Below are 13611 nucleotides of genomic sequence, written 5' to 3' on the forward strand. Positions count from 1 at the left end.
GCTTTGGGCTGAAGTCTTTCTTTTTTTAAACTGTGACGTAAGATGCTACGCATCTCTTGCCTTTAGATGATTTGTTATAATCTTGTCTGTTTTCATCAGGGATTAAACTCTCCTTTGCTACTTCCAGGCCTAGGATGATATATCACTAAGTATCAGTGGGAGACTGAGCAGCAAGGCAGTCTTGTGCCTGTCTGGGAGCATCCTGGTAGGCCAGAGGGGGATTCTCCAGCTCATTGTCTAAAGTTGGGCTGTTTTAAACTTGCCATCTGGCGCAGGGGGTTTAGTGAGGCCTCACATTCTTCTCTTCCCTGTGGGGAGCATAACAGATTCAGGGTACCTGGAATGCCTTGGAGAAGTGGGCCTCGTGTGTGTGTGTGTGTGTGTGTGTGTGTGTGTGTGTATCAATAAAGAATGAAGAGAGCAGAGCTTTCGGCCTGTCGCAAAGGGGTCCTTTCTTTTGCAAAGTAATACCACAATTTCTGAAGAGCCCTCAAAGCTCTTTGCGTCTCAAAGGTATACAAAACATCAGAAGCAAAGTAAATCTGTTATTCCCAAACGCACCCACCCTCCTCCTTAAATTTCTGCCCACCTAATTTCAGTGGGTTCAGCAAGAGAGTAAGACCCCTAATCTTCCCTCTCGGCTCCCTTCCTAGCAGCTGCTGTATAGTATGGATACCCCTCAGAGATACTGAATTGTAGTGAACGTTCTGGAAATGAAATGCAGGTAACCAGGCTAGTTTCAAAGATTTTTCTAGGTTTCCAGTATTTTTGTATAACTTAGTAGCTTCTCCCAGAATGATACTCAACGGAGCTTTGAAAATCAAAGCACTTGGAAGATTTGTTCTCCGGAGAAAGGGGAAATTTGTCTTGAATCTTTTCGGTCACTTAATGTCACTTAAGAGTCAACCCAGGTAGTTTGTTCATTTAACTTTGCCCTGTTTTCCTTCCAGCAGTATTTTGCTATCTAGAATCCTGCTATTACATCGATCACATTGCTCTAGCCAAACATCGGTGTGGTGGGTTTATTTTTGTATATGTGGATCAAACTAGTTCATCTCCTTTTAGGGATAGAACCAATGGAATGCTACCCAATTTGAATACACAAGGTTTTAATGTCAGTGAACAGATGAACTGGGAAATATCTGATTGAAATCCAGGACAGTCTATACCGACAGTTATAAAAACCGTCCCACAGCCTTTTCATGTTGCATAGGTTGAACAAAGAAAAATAATAATTAGGCAAATGAAAAAAAAAAAGATGTCCAGTATGGGGAAGAAAAAGCAAAACTTGGTTGGAACTGTTAAACTGATGATCAGCAAGCATGATTTATCTTGCAAAATAACCCGTCTCGCTTTCTCTCTCAAGGAGTTAGAATATGTAGCATTTTTAGGTCTCCTTTTAGCTTTTTTTAACTAGTTTGCTACTGCTGCTTCCATGTTTCTAATGCAAGCTGATGACTGGCTGACAAAAGACAAGGAGGGCTAGGTTTTATCATGCTCTCAGGAGGTGAGCTCAGTGAGGTAATTTGGTCATGCTGCATTACCTAATGCGTTTGAGGTATCATTAGTCATGAAGAAAAAAAACACTTTCTAATTTAATGCTAGATCTGAATGAGAATCGAAAGATGCACAATGAAGGGAGGCAGCTGCCAATCTGCAAACCACCTGCTTGTTATTGCTTGTTAAGTTTGCCTGCCCAGTAAAACTATTTCTTTTAGACAAGGCAGTTTCAGCCTCTCCCACATCCTAAGAGTGTATAGTCCTGTTCCAAGCCTAGAGTTTCAGCTGCCCAAAAACAATCGCATCCAGCTGTTTTAAATACATATTTTAATACTTGATACAAAACACCCCCCCAAAAAATAAACAAATAAACAGTAACTTCAATCTAAGCTTCAAAATATTTTCATCTGTTAAATTAAAAGTCGCTCCCATAGAAAAGCTACAATTCACAATTGTGTGTTTTTATTTTTACAAAACAAAATTTAAGCTCAAAAAAGGAAAAATAGCTTTCCTTCCCCCCCCTCGCCCCCCCCATTCCTTTTTTTTCTTCTTCTTTATACAAAAAGAAAGGCCGAAGTTGGTTGGTTGAAGTGCATGGGAGGGAAGGGGAGACACAGCACAACCTGTACAGTATCTACACAGTGCTTTTGCATAATGTGTCGAGGGTTGCAACCAGTTGGGGGGAAGAGGGGGTGGTGGTGTGAAGTGATTTGGTCATTTAGAGATGAGGATTGTAGTGTATGTGTTTGGGGAATGAATGAGGAGAGGAGCAGGGAAGAAGAGGGAGCTTGCTCTGGCAAAAGATGGGCCAAGTATATTTTTGGGCACAAAATCTTCTTTTTAACTCTCTACCCTACCCCAATATGCTGTGACCTGAGTGTTCTTTTGAGGGTTTTTTTTTTTTAAAAAAAGGAAAATACAAGGAAATAATATATAGTTTTAAAAAGTAGGGCTTTTAGGAGGACTTGAGGAGGAAGAGAGAACAGGCTAAGTCACCACTCAGGGTCTAGCTTATTGTCGCTGTCTTTGAGTAACCATAGAGGCAGGGAGGCTGAGGGAAGAAAAGGAGGGAAGAAAAACTGAAAGAAGGAATTATTTTCCTTGAACTTAACGTGGCTTATTTTCCTTATTGCTTTGTACCTTGGCCACTGGGATCAGGACCGAGCTTGTCTGTGTGTCAGAGAGAGACAGAGAGAGCAAGAGAGCGTGTGTGTTTGGCAAGGTAGAGAGAAGAAGCGTCTGATTCTTGTACTAAAACCCTGAGCCGGTTCTCACCTGCATGCGGCGCACGCAGGCCTGAGGTAAGGTGGGAAGTGAAAGGGCGGTGCTGTCCCCCTCCAGGAGGACAGAGCCCTTGCTACTCCTTGCTGAGGTTTGGGGGACCCAACCGTAGGGGAATCTCGCCAGGGGTGGGGGGGGGGAAGACACAAAAGCAAGGGCAGGAGGGCCTCCTGCGCTACCAACAAGAACGTTTACAAACATGGCTTCAAGAAGTGCTATGGGCATGGCCCTCTTCCTCTCTCTCTCCCCCACCCCCACTCCCCCAGCCACTTCCCAACAGCAGCCCCCCTCCAAAAAATTGCTGAGACCAGAGCTGCACCGTGTGCTTTTAGAGATCCCTCTGGCGGAAGATTCCGGATCCAGGCAAGTGGTGAAGCTAAAACACATTCATGGTCAAGATGCTCAGAGCCATCAGCAACAACCGATCTTTTGCTGGTATTTCCTCCCCTCCTTTGGGCTACGCCCATAGGCTGGGCCCCAGAGATGGAAGGGGGTCACGGATGAGGAGAGAGACAGATGTCTCAAGCTCTCTTTCCTTAAGAATGGACAGTGGTGGAGACCCCGCAGTTCAGGCAGTGTTATGTGGCCAATTTCCTCCTCCTGTTTTTTACAGGCCGGCCAGGCCGAGGCCGTCGAGCAACAGTGTAGTCAACCTATAAGGGGGAACAGTGAGGAAAGACAAGTTAAGGCACAATTCACAATTTGGGGTGACAGCAACACTCCTTATTCCTTCCCTTGCAAAGTGGGGGTGGGGGGTGGGCATCCTCAGGAGCACATAATAATAATAATCCTTGAGCATCCCTTCTGCAGTCTTTGTAAATGGCCCTCTGCAGCCATAATTGCCAAAAATCAATGGTATTTTTTCTTCCACACTGTAGTAGAAACTGCAGTAGAAACCACAAAGGAGCTGTTTACTTCAATTTAAAAAGAGGCAAAACGCATCAATAATGTACGTCAAACCTTAGGAGAATCACCTCCCCAAGAAATACAGGCTTGGTCTATTCTCCATAGAGCTGCTCAGAGCATCCTGAGTGGGAGGTGCTCCAGTCTCTGCACTCAGAGGCTGAGCTTGAATTGAGGAACGCTCCTCCTCTTCCACGTGACTCCACCATAGTGTTCCCCAGTTTTAGCTCAGCCTCGTGCGAGACAGGCAGTTTGCTATCGAGCTCTTTGGCTGACTCAGGACTTTTCTATTGGATTTCTTTCGTTCACGCAGGTTTGATTGTTTCTTCCCTTAACCCCTGCGCAACTGGTCCCTTTGATTTGCCATCCCCCCCAGGAGCGTTTTTTTGCACCAGAGGGGAGCAAACGGGAGGAATAGCAGTGCTCTCGTGCTGCCCCCCCTCAAACCAAACCCAAAGTTTTTTTCCCTGCTACTTTTCTCCTCCGCTTCTCTTTCCCTCGTTTTCGTTGCTAGCGGCTTACTTTCGATTTTATCTGCTCCATTGTTCCCCCCCCAACGAACGCCACTTTACTCAGGAAGATTTATTCTCTCCCTTCCTGCCCCCCCCCACGCCCTCAAGCTCAGGCTTGCACCGGGGGAAGTTTTTCCGCTGCTGAGACCCTCCGACCCTCGCGTCGGCAGGCAGCCGCCATTTTGGGCGTCGCCTCGTGGCCGGGTGGCATTTGTTTCTTGCTGTAGTGCAATCTAGTTCTCTGAAGGCAGGACCCGTAGGCCTGCTTAGAGCTACCTTCCTCTAATTTGTTTTTTTCGAGGCAACTGAGTCCGATCTCCTTTTGCATTGTTTATTGTTGGCTATCCTGCAGCCCACTCAGCAGGCGAAGTAGCAGCAGAACTACAACCCTCCCAGTTCCGCCTGGGAGGACAGCTGCTGGAGGCCCTACCTCCTTTTCTAGGCCTCAGGCATTCATTTAGCTAATTGGACAAACTGATCAATTATTTTTCTTTATTGCACTAGTCTTTTTCCTTTACTTACCCTTTTTTGGAGCAGTACCCAGCCGTAGCTCACAGTTCATATTGCCTTATATACATATATATATATATAATATTTGAATAATAATAATAATAATAATAATAATAATAAAAATTCCAAAAGGGGGGCGTGGAACAACTATTAGGACACCCAGCCTTGTTGCAGGTTGAACCCCTAGGCGAGCCAACCGCTTCATTCTAGTCCTTCTTACATCTTGCAATTACTTTTAAAATGGCAGAGGACAATTCTTCCAGAGGACCTTCTTTGAAGGACAAATCTAAAACCCACCATTTGCGCAGGCAGGCTAAGGAAACATCCAAAGCCTCTCAGAGGGATGCCCTAAGACACCATAAGGCATTAGAAAAGGAGATTGACAGACGAACCAGGGGGTCATGCCCAGTGCCTCCGGTTCTCCCACCCTCCACTCCCTCTACCTCTACTCAACCCCCTCCTTCCAGATCATTCCTCCTTATCCAGGCGCAGCTCGCCCTCTCAGAGTCTTCAGGCTACTGGAACATCAGCTAGATGGGCACCTGAAGCTACGTTTACCCCTTTAGCCGCCGGCCTATGCCAAGAGGAACCATCCATAGTCAAGGTTCCAGAACAAACAAGATCCTGGATGGAGCTGGCTATCCGCCAAAGAATCGCAGAAGGTCTCCAGCAGATAACCAGGCCTGGCCTCCACCCGATGGCCCCTGAACTCGAATCTCTATCTGGCAGATCCCTGCCCAGATCGGAACTTCCCCTTGGTCAGGTACTCTCGCAGAGGGACATCCCTCTTACAGAAAGGGAGGAGGAGGAGGAGGAAGGGGGTCTGGATCAATTCAGGGAAGATGAAGATCTCGATCTGGGGTCCACACATTACAGCGAGCCCCTCTCGGAGGCGGAGCCAATGGAAGGAGAGATGTCCGAGGATGAGGGTCTCACCCATGATCAGCCCGCCTTTGTGGGCTTATTCAAACCTCACCTATATAAGTCACTATTATTCAAGGCCAAAAACATCTCAGGCCCGAGTACGCAGTCACCCTCTGACCCCCCCTCCACTCTCGGAGGGCCAGGATGACTCCATATTTAAACAGCCCATAGTGGAGACCGAAGTCATTCCAACTCCTCCTATCTTCTCTGACCTAGTATCAAAACAGCTGGCCTCAACAGGGGTGCCTCCCGCCCCGTCCAGTCAGGATAAGAGATATTTCAACCTCGACCCAGAATTCTCTATCGTACTAAATACCCCCAAGGTCGACAAGCCCATAGTAGGCTTAGCGTCCTCCTCAACCCCAAACGATGCCCTGGAGGCCCTGAAACCTGAAGACAAGTGGGCCGAGCTGGCCTTGCGCCGGGCCCACCAATCTGATGTTTGGGCCATTCGATCGGCTATGGCTGCATCCTTTTTCACCAGGTCCTCGATCCGGTGGCTCCGCCAATTAAAACAGCATGTCTCTTCATCCAACACCAAGGCGCATCAGGACATCGCTAAGCTTACGGCCGCAGAAGAATTCTCGGCCGACGCCACTTACCATTTACACATCGCAATTCGGCCCTCCCATTACAAATTCTTGAGATTTTGTTATAATAACCACCACTTTCAGTATGTGGCCCTTCCCTTTGGATTGGCCTCGGCCCCAAGGACCTTTACCAAGGTCCGCGCGGCATTACCAGCCCACCTCAGGAACCTCCCTGTCTGTATCCACTGTCATCTGGATGACATCCTCATCCTGTCCCCCTCCAAACGTCAGGCAGAAAGGGACACTGGAATTACCCTCACCGCTCTCCAAGATCATGGTTTCCTTATAAATTGGAAGAAAAGTCAACTATCTCCATCTACCCGAATAACCCACTTGGTGGCAGTAATTGATATGGTTCAAGGGATGGTCTTCCTGTCTTGGGAAAGACTCCTTAGCATCCAAAAATCTGTAAGAGAGATCAGGCGATCAAAAAAGGTGTCTCTATTAGACTTGTCAAAGTTATTAGAAAAAATGGTTTCATGCATTTCTATTGTTCCCTGGGCCCGTTTACATACCAGATCCCTACAGCGGTTCCTGCTTCCATACCAGCGATCTGGAAGAAGCAACTCAAAATGCATGGTCGGGGTACCTCTAAGGGTCCTCACGTCCCTCCTCTGGTGGACCAAACCAGCCATCAACAAAGGTCATTACTTCAAGGAGCCCCAGAGGCTCACCCTCACCATGGACGCCAGCCTATCCGGATGGGGCGCTCACGTCCACTCACTCTCATCCCAGGGCAGATGGTCGGCGACAGAACAACAGTGCAGTATAAATTAGTTGGAACTCCACGCTGTACACCTGGCCCTACGCAGCTTCCTCCCCCAGGTACGCGGACATCATGTCCTTATAATAACAGACAACATCACAGCCAAAGTGCACATCAACAGACATGGGGGCACACAATCCATTCGACTAATGAGGCCGAGCGCCTCTGCCGCTGGGCAGAGTCCAACCTCTATCTCTCAAGGCAGAACACATCTCGGGAGTTTCAAACATCCAAGCAGACTGGTTGAGCAGGGCCACTATAGACCAGTCAGAATGGCGCCTCCATCCGTCACTGTTCAGGGAGGCGTCCTCAATCTTCGGACAACCGGTCATGGACCTTTTCGCATCCCCGCTCAACGCTCAACTCCCGAGATTCTTCTCAAGGTACCCATCTCACGGGGCAGAGAATCACAACGCGTTACGTTGTCCCTGGCACACGCGCCTCCTGTACGCATTCCCCCCGCTAGCTCTAGTCCCCAGAATCATCCAGAAGTTGATCCTCGAGAAGGCGGAACTGCTTCTGGTGACCCCCTACTGGCCCAGACGACCGTGGTTTGTGGACCTCCGCAACCTATCAGTAGCGCCCCCCTGGAGTATCCCACCGGACAGGATCTCGCTATCTCAGGGGCCCCTTCTGCATCCAAATCTGCAATGGCTCCAACTAACCGTCTGGAGGTTGAGCGGGACCGTTTAAAGAGAGAAAAGTTTTCTAACCAGGTCATCGACACCATTCTAGCTGCCAGAAGGCCCTCAACCACCTGAATCTATAACGCTACATGGACCATTTTCTGTAAATGGTGCCACAAATCTTAAATCAACCCTCTCTCTCCTTCTATCGCTCAAATTCTGGACTTTCTTCAGGAGGGACTGAATAAAGGGTTATCCCCCAATACATTGAAACATCAAGTCGCAGCCTTAACAACCGTCATCTCTTGCGGCGACATTGGCTCCCTTTCCCATCACCCCCGTATTCGGGCCTTCCTTAGAGGAGCCACTAACTTACATCCTCCAACTGTACACCAGTACCCAACCTGGGACCTTAATAAAGTCCTCATTTCACTCACCAAACACCCCTTTGAACCCCTAAGGGAGACAACACTCCAGTTTCAAACTTTCAAGGTAGTGTTCCTGGTAGCCGTCACATCCACCCGTCGGATATCGGAAATCGCAGCCCTGTCTGTTAGAAAGGACCTCTGCGTTTTTCGCGCTGATCAGGTGGTTCTCCGACCTGACCCTACCTTCCTGCCCCAAGTCAACTCAGCTTTCCACAGAGCGCAGGAACTCATTCTCCCTAACTTTTGTCCCAGACCCTCACGGGATAGGGGAAGACAGTGGCATACCCTTGACGTGAGACGTGCGCTGCGTATTTACATTAAGCGCACTCAGCCCTTTAGGAAGTCGGAATCTTTATTCCTTTCATTCCAGCCCAAGACGCTGGGCTACAAAGTATCCCTGTCAACTATAGGCCGTTGGATCAGAGCTGCAATTTCTAGGTCCTACCTATCACAAGCCTTGCCGGTACCAGTGGAATAACAGCACATTCCACTAGAAGTGCAGCTACCTCGGCAGCTTGGGCCACTCAGGCATCGATAACAGACATCTGCCGGGCGGCCACCTGGGCATCCCCGTCACCCTTTATTAGACATTACAAGATCGATGTGTTTACCTCAGCGGAGGCTTCATTTGGCAGATGAGTCCTACAGCGAGTCCTCAGGGACCCAGAGGATATTCCGAACCAGACGGAGTCCCTCCCGTAGGACAGGCCAAGCTTTGGTATGTCCCACTCTGGATGCTCTGAGCAGCTCTATGGAGAAGGGGCGTTGGTTCTTACCTGATATGCCTCTTCTCGTTGAGCTGCGAAGAGCATCCAGCCCCACCCTAATTTCACCATCTGGTGGGGAATCTTGCTTCGGCCAATGAATCACCAAGGTAGTTAGGATGAGAACACTTTTTTTGTCTTCTCGTCTTCGCAAAACTGGGGAACGCTACGGTGGAGTCACGTGGAGGAGGAGGAGCGTTCCTCAATTCAAGCTCAGCCTGTGAGTGCAGAGACTGGAACACCTCCCACTCTGGATGCTCTTCGCAGCTCGACGAGAAGAGGCGTATCAGGTAAGAACCAACGCCCCTTTCACATTATCACCCATTCACCCATGAGAAAAAAAATATTTACCAATGGGCTGGATCCTGGATCAATGCTAGGACCCCGAATCCGTGTAGTCTCAGGGCGGCCACTGGGCCGGACACCACTGCAAAGAGAAAATAGGACTAAGAATACAGGAACCAGGAGCACTACTCAGCTGATCCTGAGGACACAGATAAACCTCCAAGTGCTGCAACGACCCTCTAAAACGGGTGTCAAACTCGATTTCATTGAGGGCCGCATTCAGGGTTGTGTTTGACCCTTGGGGCTGGGGTGGGCATGGCCAAGATGGGCATGGCCAGCTTGATGTCACTCATGTCGGGGGGACCTCTGGTGGCCTGAGCACTCTGCCAATGAAAATGAGCTCCTGAGCCCTCTGCCGGTGAAAATGGAGCTTGGGGAGCACATGGGGCCTCCCTGGGCCCCGTTTTTGGCCATGACAGCCTCCTGCAGCCCTCCGGGAGATCCATCTTCGCTGGCCCAAGTGCTTTGCCAGTGAAAATGGGCTCCCAAGCTCCATTTTCAGCTGCAGCAACGGCCTCCTGCAACCTTCTGCCAAATAAAACAGGACTTGGGAGGGCCGCTCCCAAGCACCATGGGCCAGTCCATCAGTATTTCCAGGGTGGCTCTGTGGGCCAGATCCCTGCTCTAAAAGGATGCAAATGACCAGCTGTCTGCAAGGAATATAAATCCTTCCATTCCCCACTATCCTGTCAGCTGAAGAAACGTCTTGGATGAAGCTTACTGGTCTTAAAAGAGAAAACAAGAAAGTCCAGTTGCCTCCTGAAAAAGCACCTTTGGGACAACGATGATCTGGATGACTGAGACTATCTACAAACAATAAATTAATAAATAATCTCTGAGATATCCCAAGCTTGTCTTGAATTCTGCTATCTCTACGAATTCCGTCCCTTCTGGACACTGATTCTCACCTGCTTTTCCTCCTTCGGCCACGTCTGGCGGGTCGCCTACCAGGAGGGCCCTAGAGAAAGAAATGGGTTAGAAGATAAGTATCCGTTTTGAAGGTGTCAGCTTCCTAAAAGTACTCCAGAACTGGCAATAAGACCCTCCACACAATTTGCTTCATTGGCAACGCATGGTTTCACAACCGTTTTATAAGGATCAGATTATTCATTCAATTTAAGGAAAGAGTAAAGCTTTCCTAAACTTTTTTTCATTTCAATCTAAAGACAAAATGGGAAAATGTAAGTGCATACACAAAGAGACACCCATAATTAAATGCTCCCTCACGTAAGGTATGCACAATATTAGATAATCTGGCACATCGCTACGTGGTTCTCCTTTTCTCTACATGCATGGGTTTATACTTAATATTGTTAGAATGAGGGCAAGTTATTGAAACAGCAACACATACATACCTCCCCCATAGTCTGAAGAGTCCAAAATTCTTCCTGAGTAAGCTTTAGAATAGTCTTTTACTTTAAAACCAAAGTCCTCTGAAGAAGGAGCAATCAAAGGAAACAAAACAATGTTTGCGTTCACACATCACACTAAGCCATAATATCAGTCTTATCCCACTAGAAGCTGGTTATGACCTGCAAACCCTCCGCTATTTGCGCCTATAATCTAACCTAGGGGTGTCAATCTGGCGGTCTGCAGGCCGGAGGCGATGCTCAGCCCCACAAAGGGAAAAACATCGCGAAACATCACATGGCGGCAAATTGACGCAGCGAGTTTGACACCCATGATCTAACCAATCCCACAAGTTCCTCAAATAGGCTTCAACCTATGACCAAATCCCACAAGACCTCTATTAGGAGAGACTGGAGCACTAAATGCAGTTTCCCTCCAATTTGTTTACGTCTCACTGAGATGAAAAGCAGCAGCTTTCAATTTCTAAAAGCAAAGCCTCCTTGTTTGACCTCCATTTAGTGTGGAGTCAGCCATGTGTCGGAAGAGCCCAGGCCGGTTTCCAACAGTGCTGACATTAAATCTAAGACAGCTGGAGGGGTAGAAAGCACTGCGAGGATCAGGGGCAACCTGTGCTTTTAGAGTAGGGGTGGGGGACCCTGGCCCTTTTATGACTGGGGCAGTGGTGGGATTCAAATTTTGTTACTACCGGTCCTGTGGGTGTGGCTTGGTGGACGTGGCAGGGGAAGGATCCTGTAAAATCCCCAGTCAGAGGTGGTATTTGCCGGTTCTCCGAACTACTCAAAATTTCCGCTACCGGTTCTCCAGAACTGGTTAGAATCTGCTGAATCCCACCTCTGGACTGGGAGACTTCAACTCCCAGAATTCCTGAGCCAGCATGGCTGGGAGTTGAAGTCCACCAGTCATAAAAGAGCCATGCTACCCTGCCCCTGATTAGAGTGACATAAAACCCAAGCAGTTCTGGTTTGCAAATGAAAAGTTTAGCCTTGGTATTTATGATATATGAATCTTGCTAACTGTAGCTTACTTAACAAATCATGATTACGAAAATGATGGCTTAGCATAATGTATGAACCTAATCAATACTATGAAATCATCTGTCTATTGGTCCAATAAAAGAAAATAAACAAAGACACACCATGAAGCACTTTCTGGAGGACTATGGAAAAACTGGGCATCTTCCTAGCAGATCCGGACTGATGTAAAAAGAGCACTTAGGATGATACACAGCTAGTGCTCGACTTCTAACCATTCATTTCGTGACCAATCGAAGCTACCAACAGCATGGAAAACAATAATTTATGAGTGATCCTTATATACTGTCAGAGCATCCCCAGTGTCATGTGAACAAAACTGGGTGCTTGGCAACCAGCAGCCATTCACAACGGTTGACGTGTCGTATGATCCCCATTTGCAACCTTCTCAGCTGACTTCTAATAAACGATCAATGGGGAAAGCTAGATTTGCTGAATCAGCTGCACTGATTTGCTTAACAACTGTGGCATGCGCGCGCGCACACACACACACACACACACACACACACACACACACACACAAAACCCCTCGTAAAATTGGTCATGATTCTCTTAACAACTGCCTAGCTTAGCAATGCAAATATTAATCCCAATTGTGGCCAGTGTGGGACCCAGGGCTCAAACTGGAGTTATCATTCACCTAAAGAAGAGACCAACATAACTGCTTTGTGGACTAGATCAAAGGTCCTCCTGGTCCAGCACTTGGGGTTCGATAGAGTTGTCAATAAGAAAGTACCTCCAGAAAGCAAGTTTTTTTTTTTCCCTTTTGGAGTATCTGGACAATTGTGGTAAAGCAATTTCTCTATAATTTCCTTGAACTCCTTCCTTGTTCCATCCAAGCCGTCCCCCAACTGGGTACCCTTTAGTCATACTGAGACTACAACCCCCAGAATTCAGCCGGTTGGCTGGGAATCCCGGAGGATGCAGTCTCCAAACACCTGAAGGGTACCAAGTTGGAGAGGACCACTGAAACACTTCGACTTACCTTTATCTCCTGAACAGCAAAAGGACCTGCTTGGGTTTCTTCACTGCTAGCCACCATTTCCCCATTGCAACGCCAGGTGGGATGCGAGAGATGTCCTGCGCCCAACTCAGGAAGTTGTCCATTGAAGTGCCGCCTGCCCCGCCCCCGCCCGCCCCCACGACGTCCAGTCTTGCTGCCCCGGAGTGATCCGCGTGAAAGACTGCTGGCAGGGTCCCCATTCAGCTCTTCTGGGCTACATCTGAGCCGCTTGTGGGGGGAGTGGGAACCGCTGGCTTCTTGCCCTGAGGCGGCCTCCTGCTCCCCTTGCCTGGCTGGCTCAAGGGCTCTGGGCGACTCTAAGGCACTTGTGAGGGCAGTGTCCGTGCAAGGGGGCAAGATAGCCTGGTGGCTCGGCTCAGTCTCTGGCACAGGGAGCATGCTGGACAATGCTGAGGCTGGAGGCTCACTGGGTAGCACCAGTTTCTCTGGGGCACTGAAGCCAGTGCTTAGCTGGCAAACAGAAAGAGAAGAAACCTTCGTGAGATCGTTTCAATTTTCCCCGCGGCATTCAGAGGTTGCATCTCCAAAAGCTTTTCTGAATTTACATGCTGCCAAGAGGACGGATATTCGAATATTTACGTTGCTGTTGAATATTCCATTTCTTGGGACTTTCTTCCTAAAGACCATTATTATCACACTCCATTGGCTTATCCTGGTCCTTTCTCATCTTTTAACCTTTCAGAGAAACAACGTATTGGACAGAAGCCTGGCCTTTCTGTGGCTGGCTGCCTCTGACTCAACTGCGCTGCTCTTTTGCTGGCCTTTTCCCCCTGGCTCCAATTTTTTCTTTTCCTTTATCCTTTCTGTCTTACTTATCTAACTTTCTACTCCTTTTTTCCTCCCTCCCCCCGCTCCTTTTAGTTTCCTACTTAATTTAGTAACTTTTCTCCCTGTGATCTGATACTGCTTCCTCCGCTGCCGCCATCTTGAAGGAACAACTTGAACAAACAACGTCCAGTTAGTTCACACACACTTAAGTACAGCAGTAAACATGTCTCAGAATATATTGGTTTGTTTAGGAAAACTGAATCCCAAC

General features: G+C 48.2%; 1 protein-coding gene across 2 annotated transcripts in view; it reads right to left on the reverse strand.

Moving 5' to 3' along the window:
• Nucleotides 1-1810: 1810 nt before the first annotated feature.
• The window catches only part of MBD6 (methyl-CpG binding domain protein 6), a 30501-nt gene continuing 18700 nt past the window's right edge, over nt 1811-13611 (reverse strand). Inside the window, exons 10-14 of one of the 2 annotated variants that reach the window (XR_015741941.1) lie at nt 12537-13025; nt 10505-10582; nt 10058-10107; nt 9156-9231; nt 2411-3434 (exon numbers count right to left, since the gene is read on the reverse strand). Coding sequence is in view for 1 of the 2 variants with exons in the window: in XM_026713803.2 (XP_026569588.1) it covers nt 3360-3434; nt 9156-9231; nt 10058-10107; nt 12537-13025 (690 nt within the window). In the remaining variant the exon portion in view is untranslated. Of the gene's footprint in view, nt 3435-9155; nt 9232-10057; nt 10108-10504; nt 10583-12536; nt 13026-13611 lie in introns of both variants that reach the window. The other variant, XM_026713803.2, reaches the window with a different exon arrangement.

This window comes from Pseudonaja textilis, chromosome 2, assembly GCF_049901715.1.
Source record: "Pseudonaja textilis isolate UNSWEBS1 chromosome 2, rPseTex1.2, whole genome shotgun sequence".
Taxonomy (NCBI): Eukaryota; Metazoa; Chordata; class Lepidosauria; order Squamata; family Elapidae; genus Pseudonaja; species Pseudonaja textilis.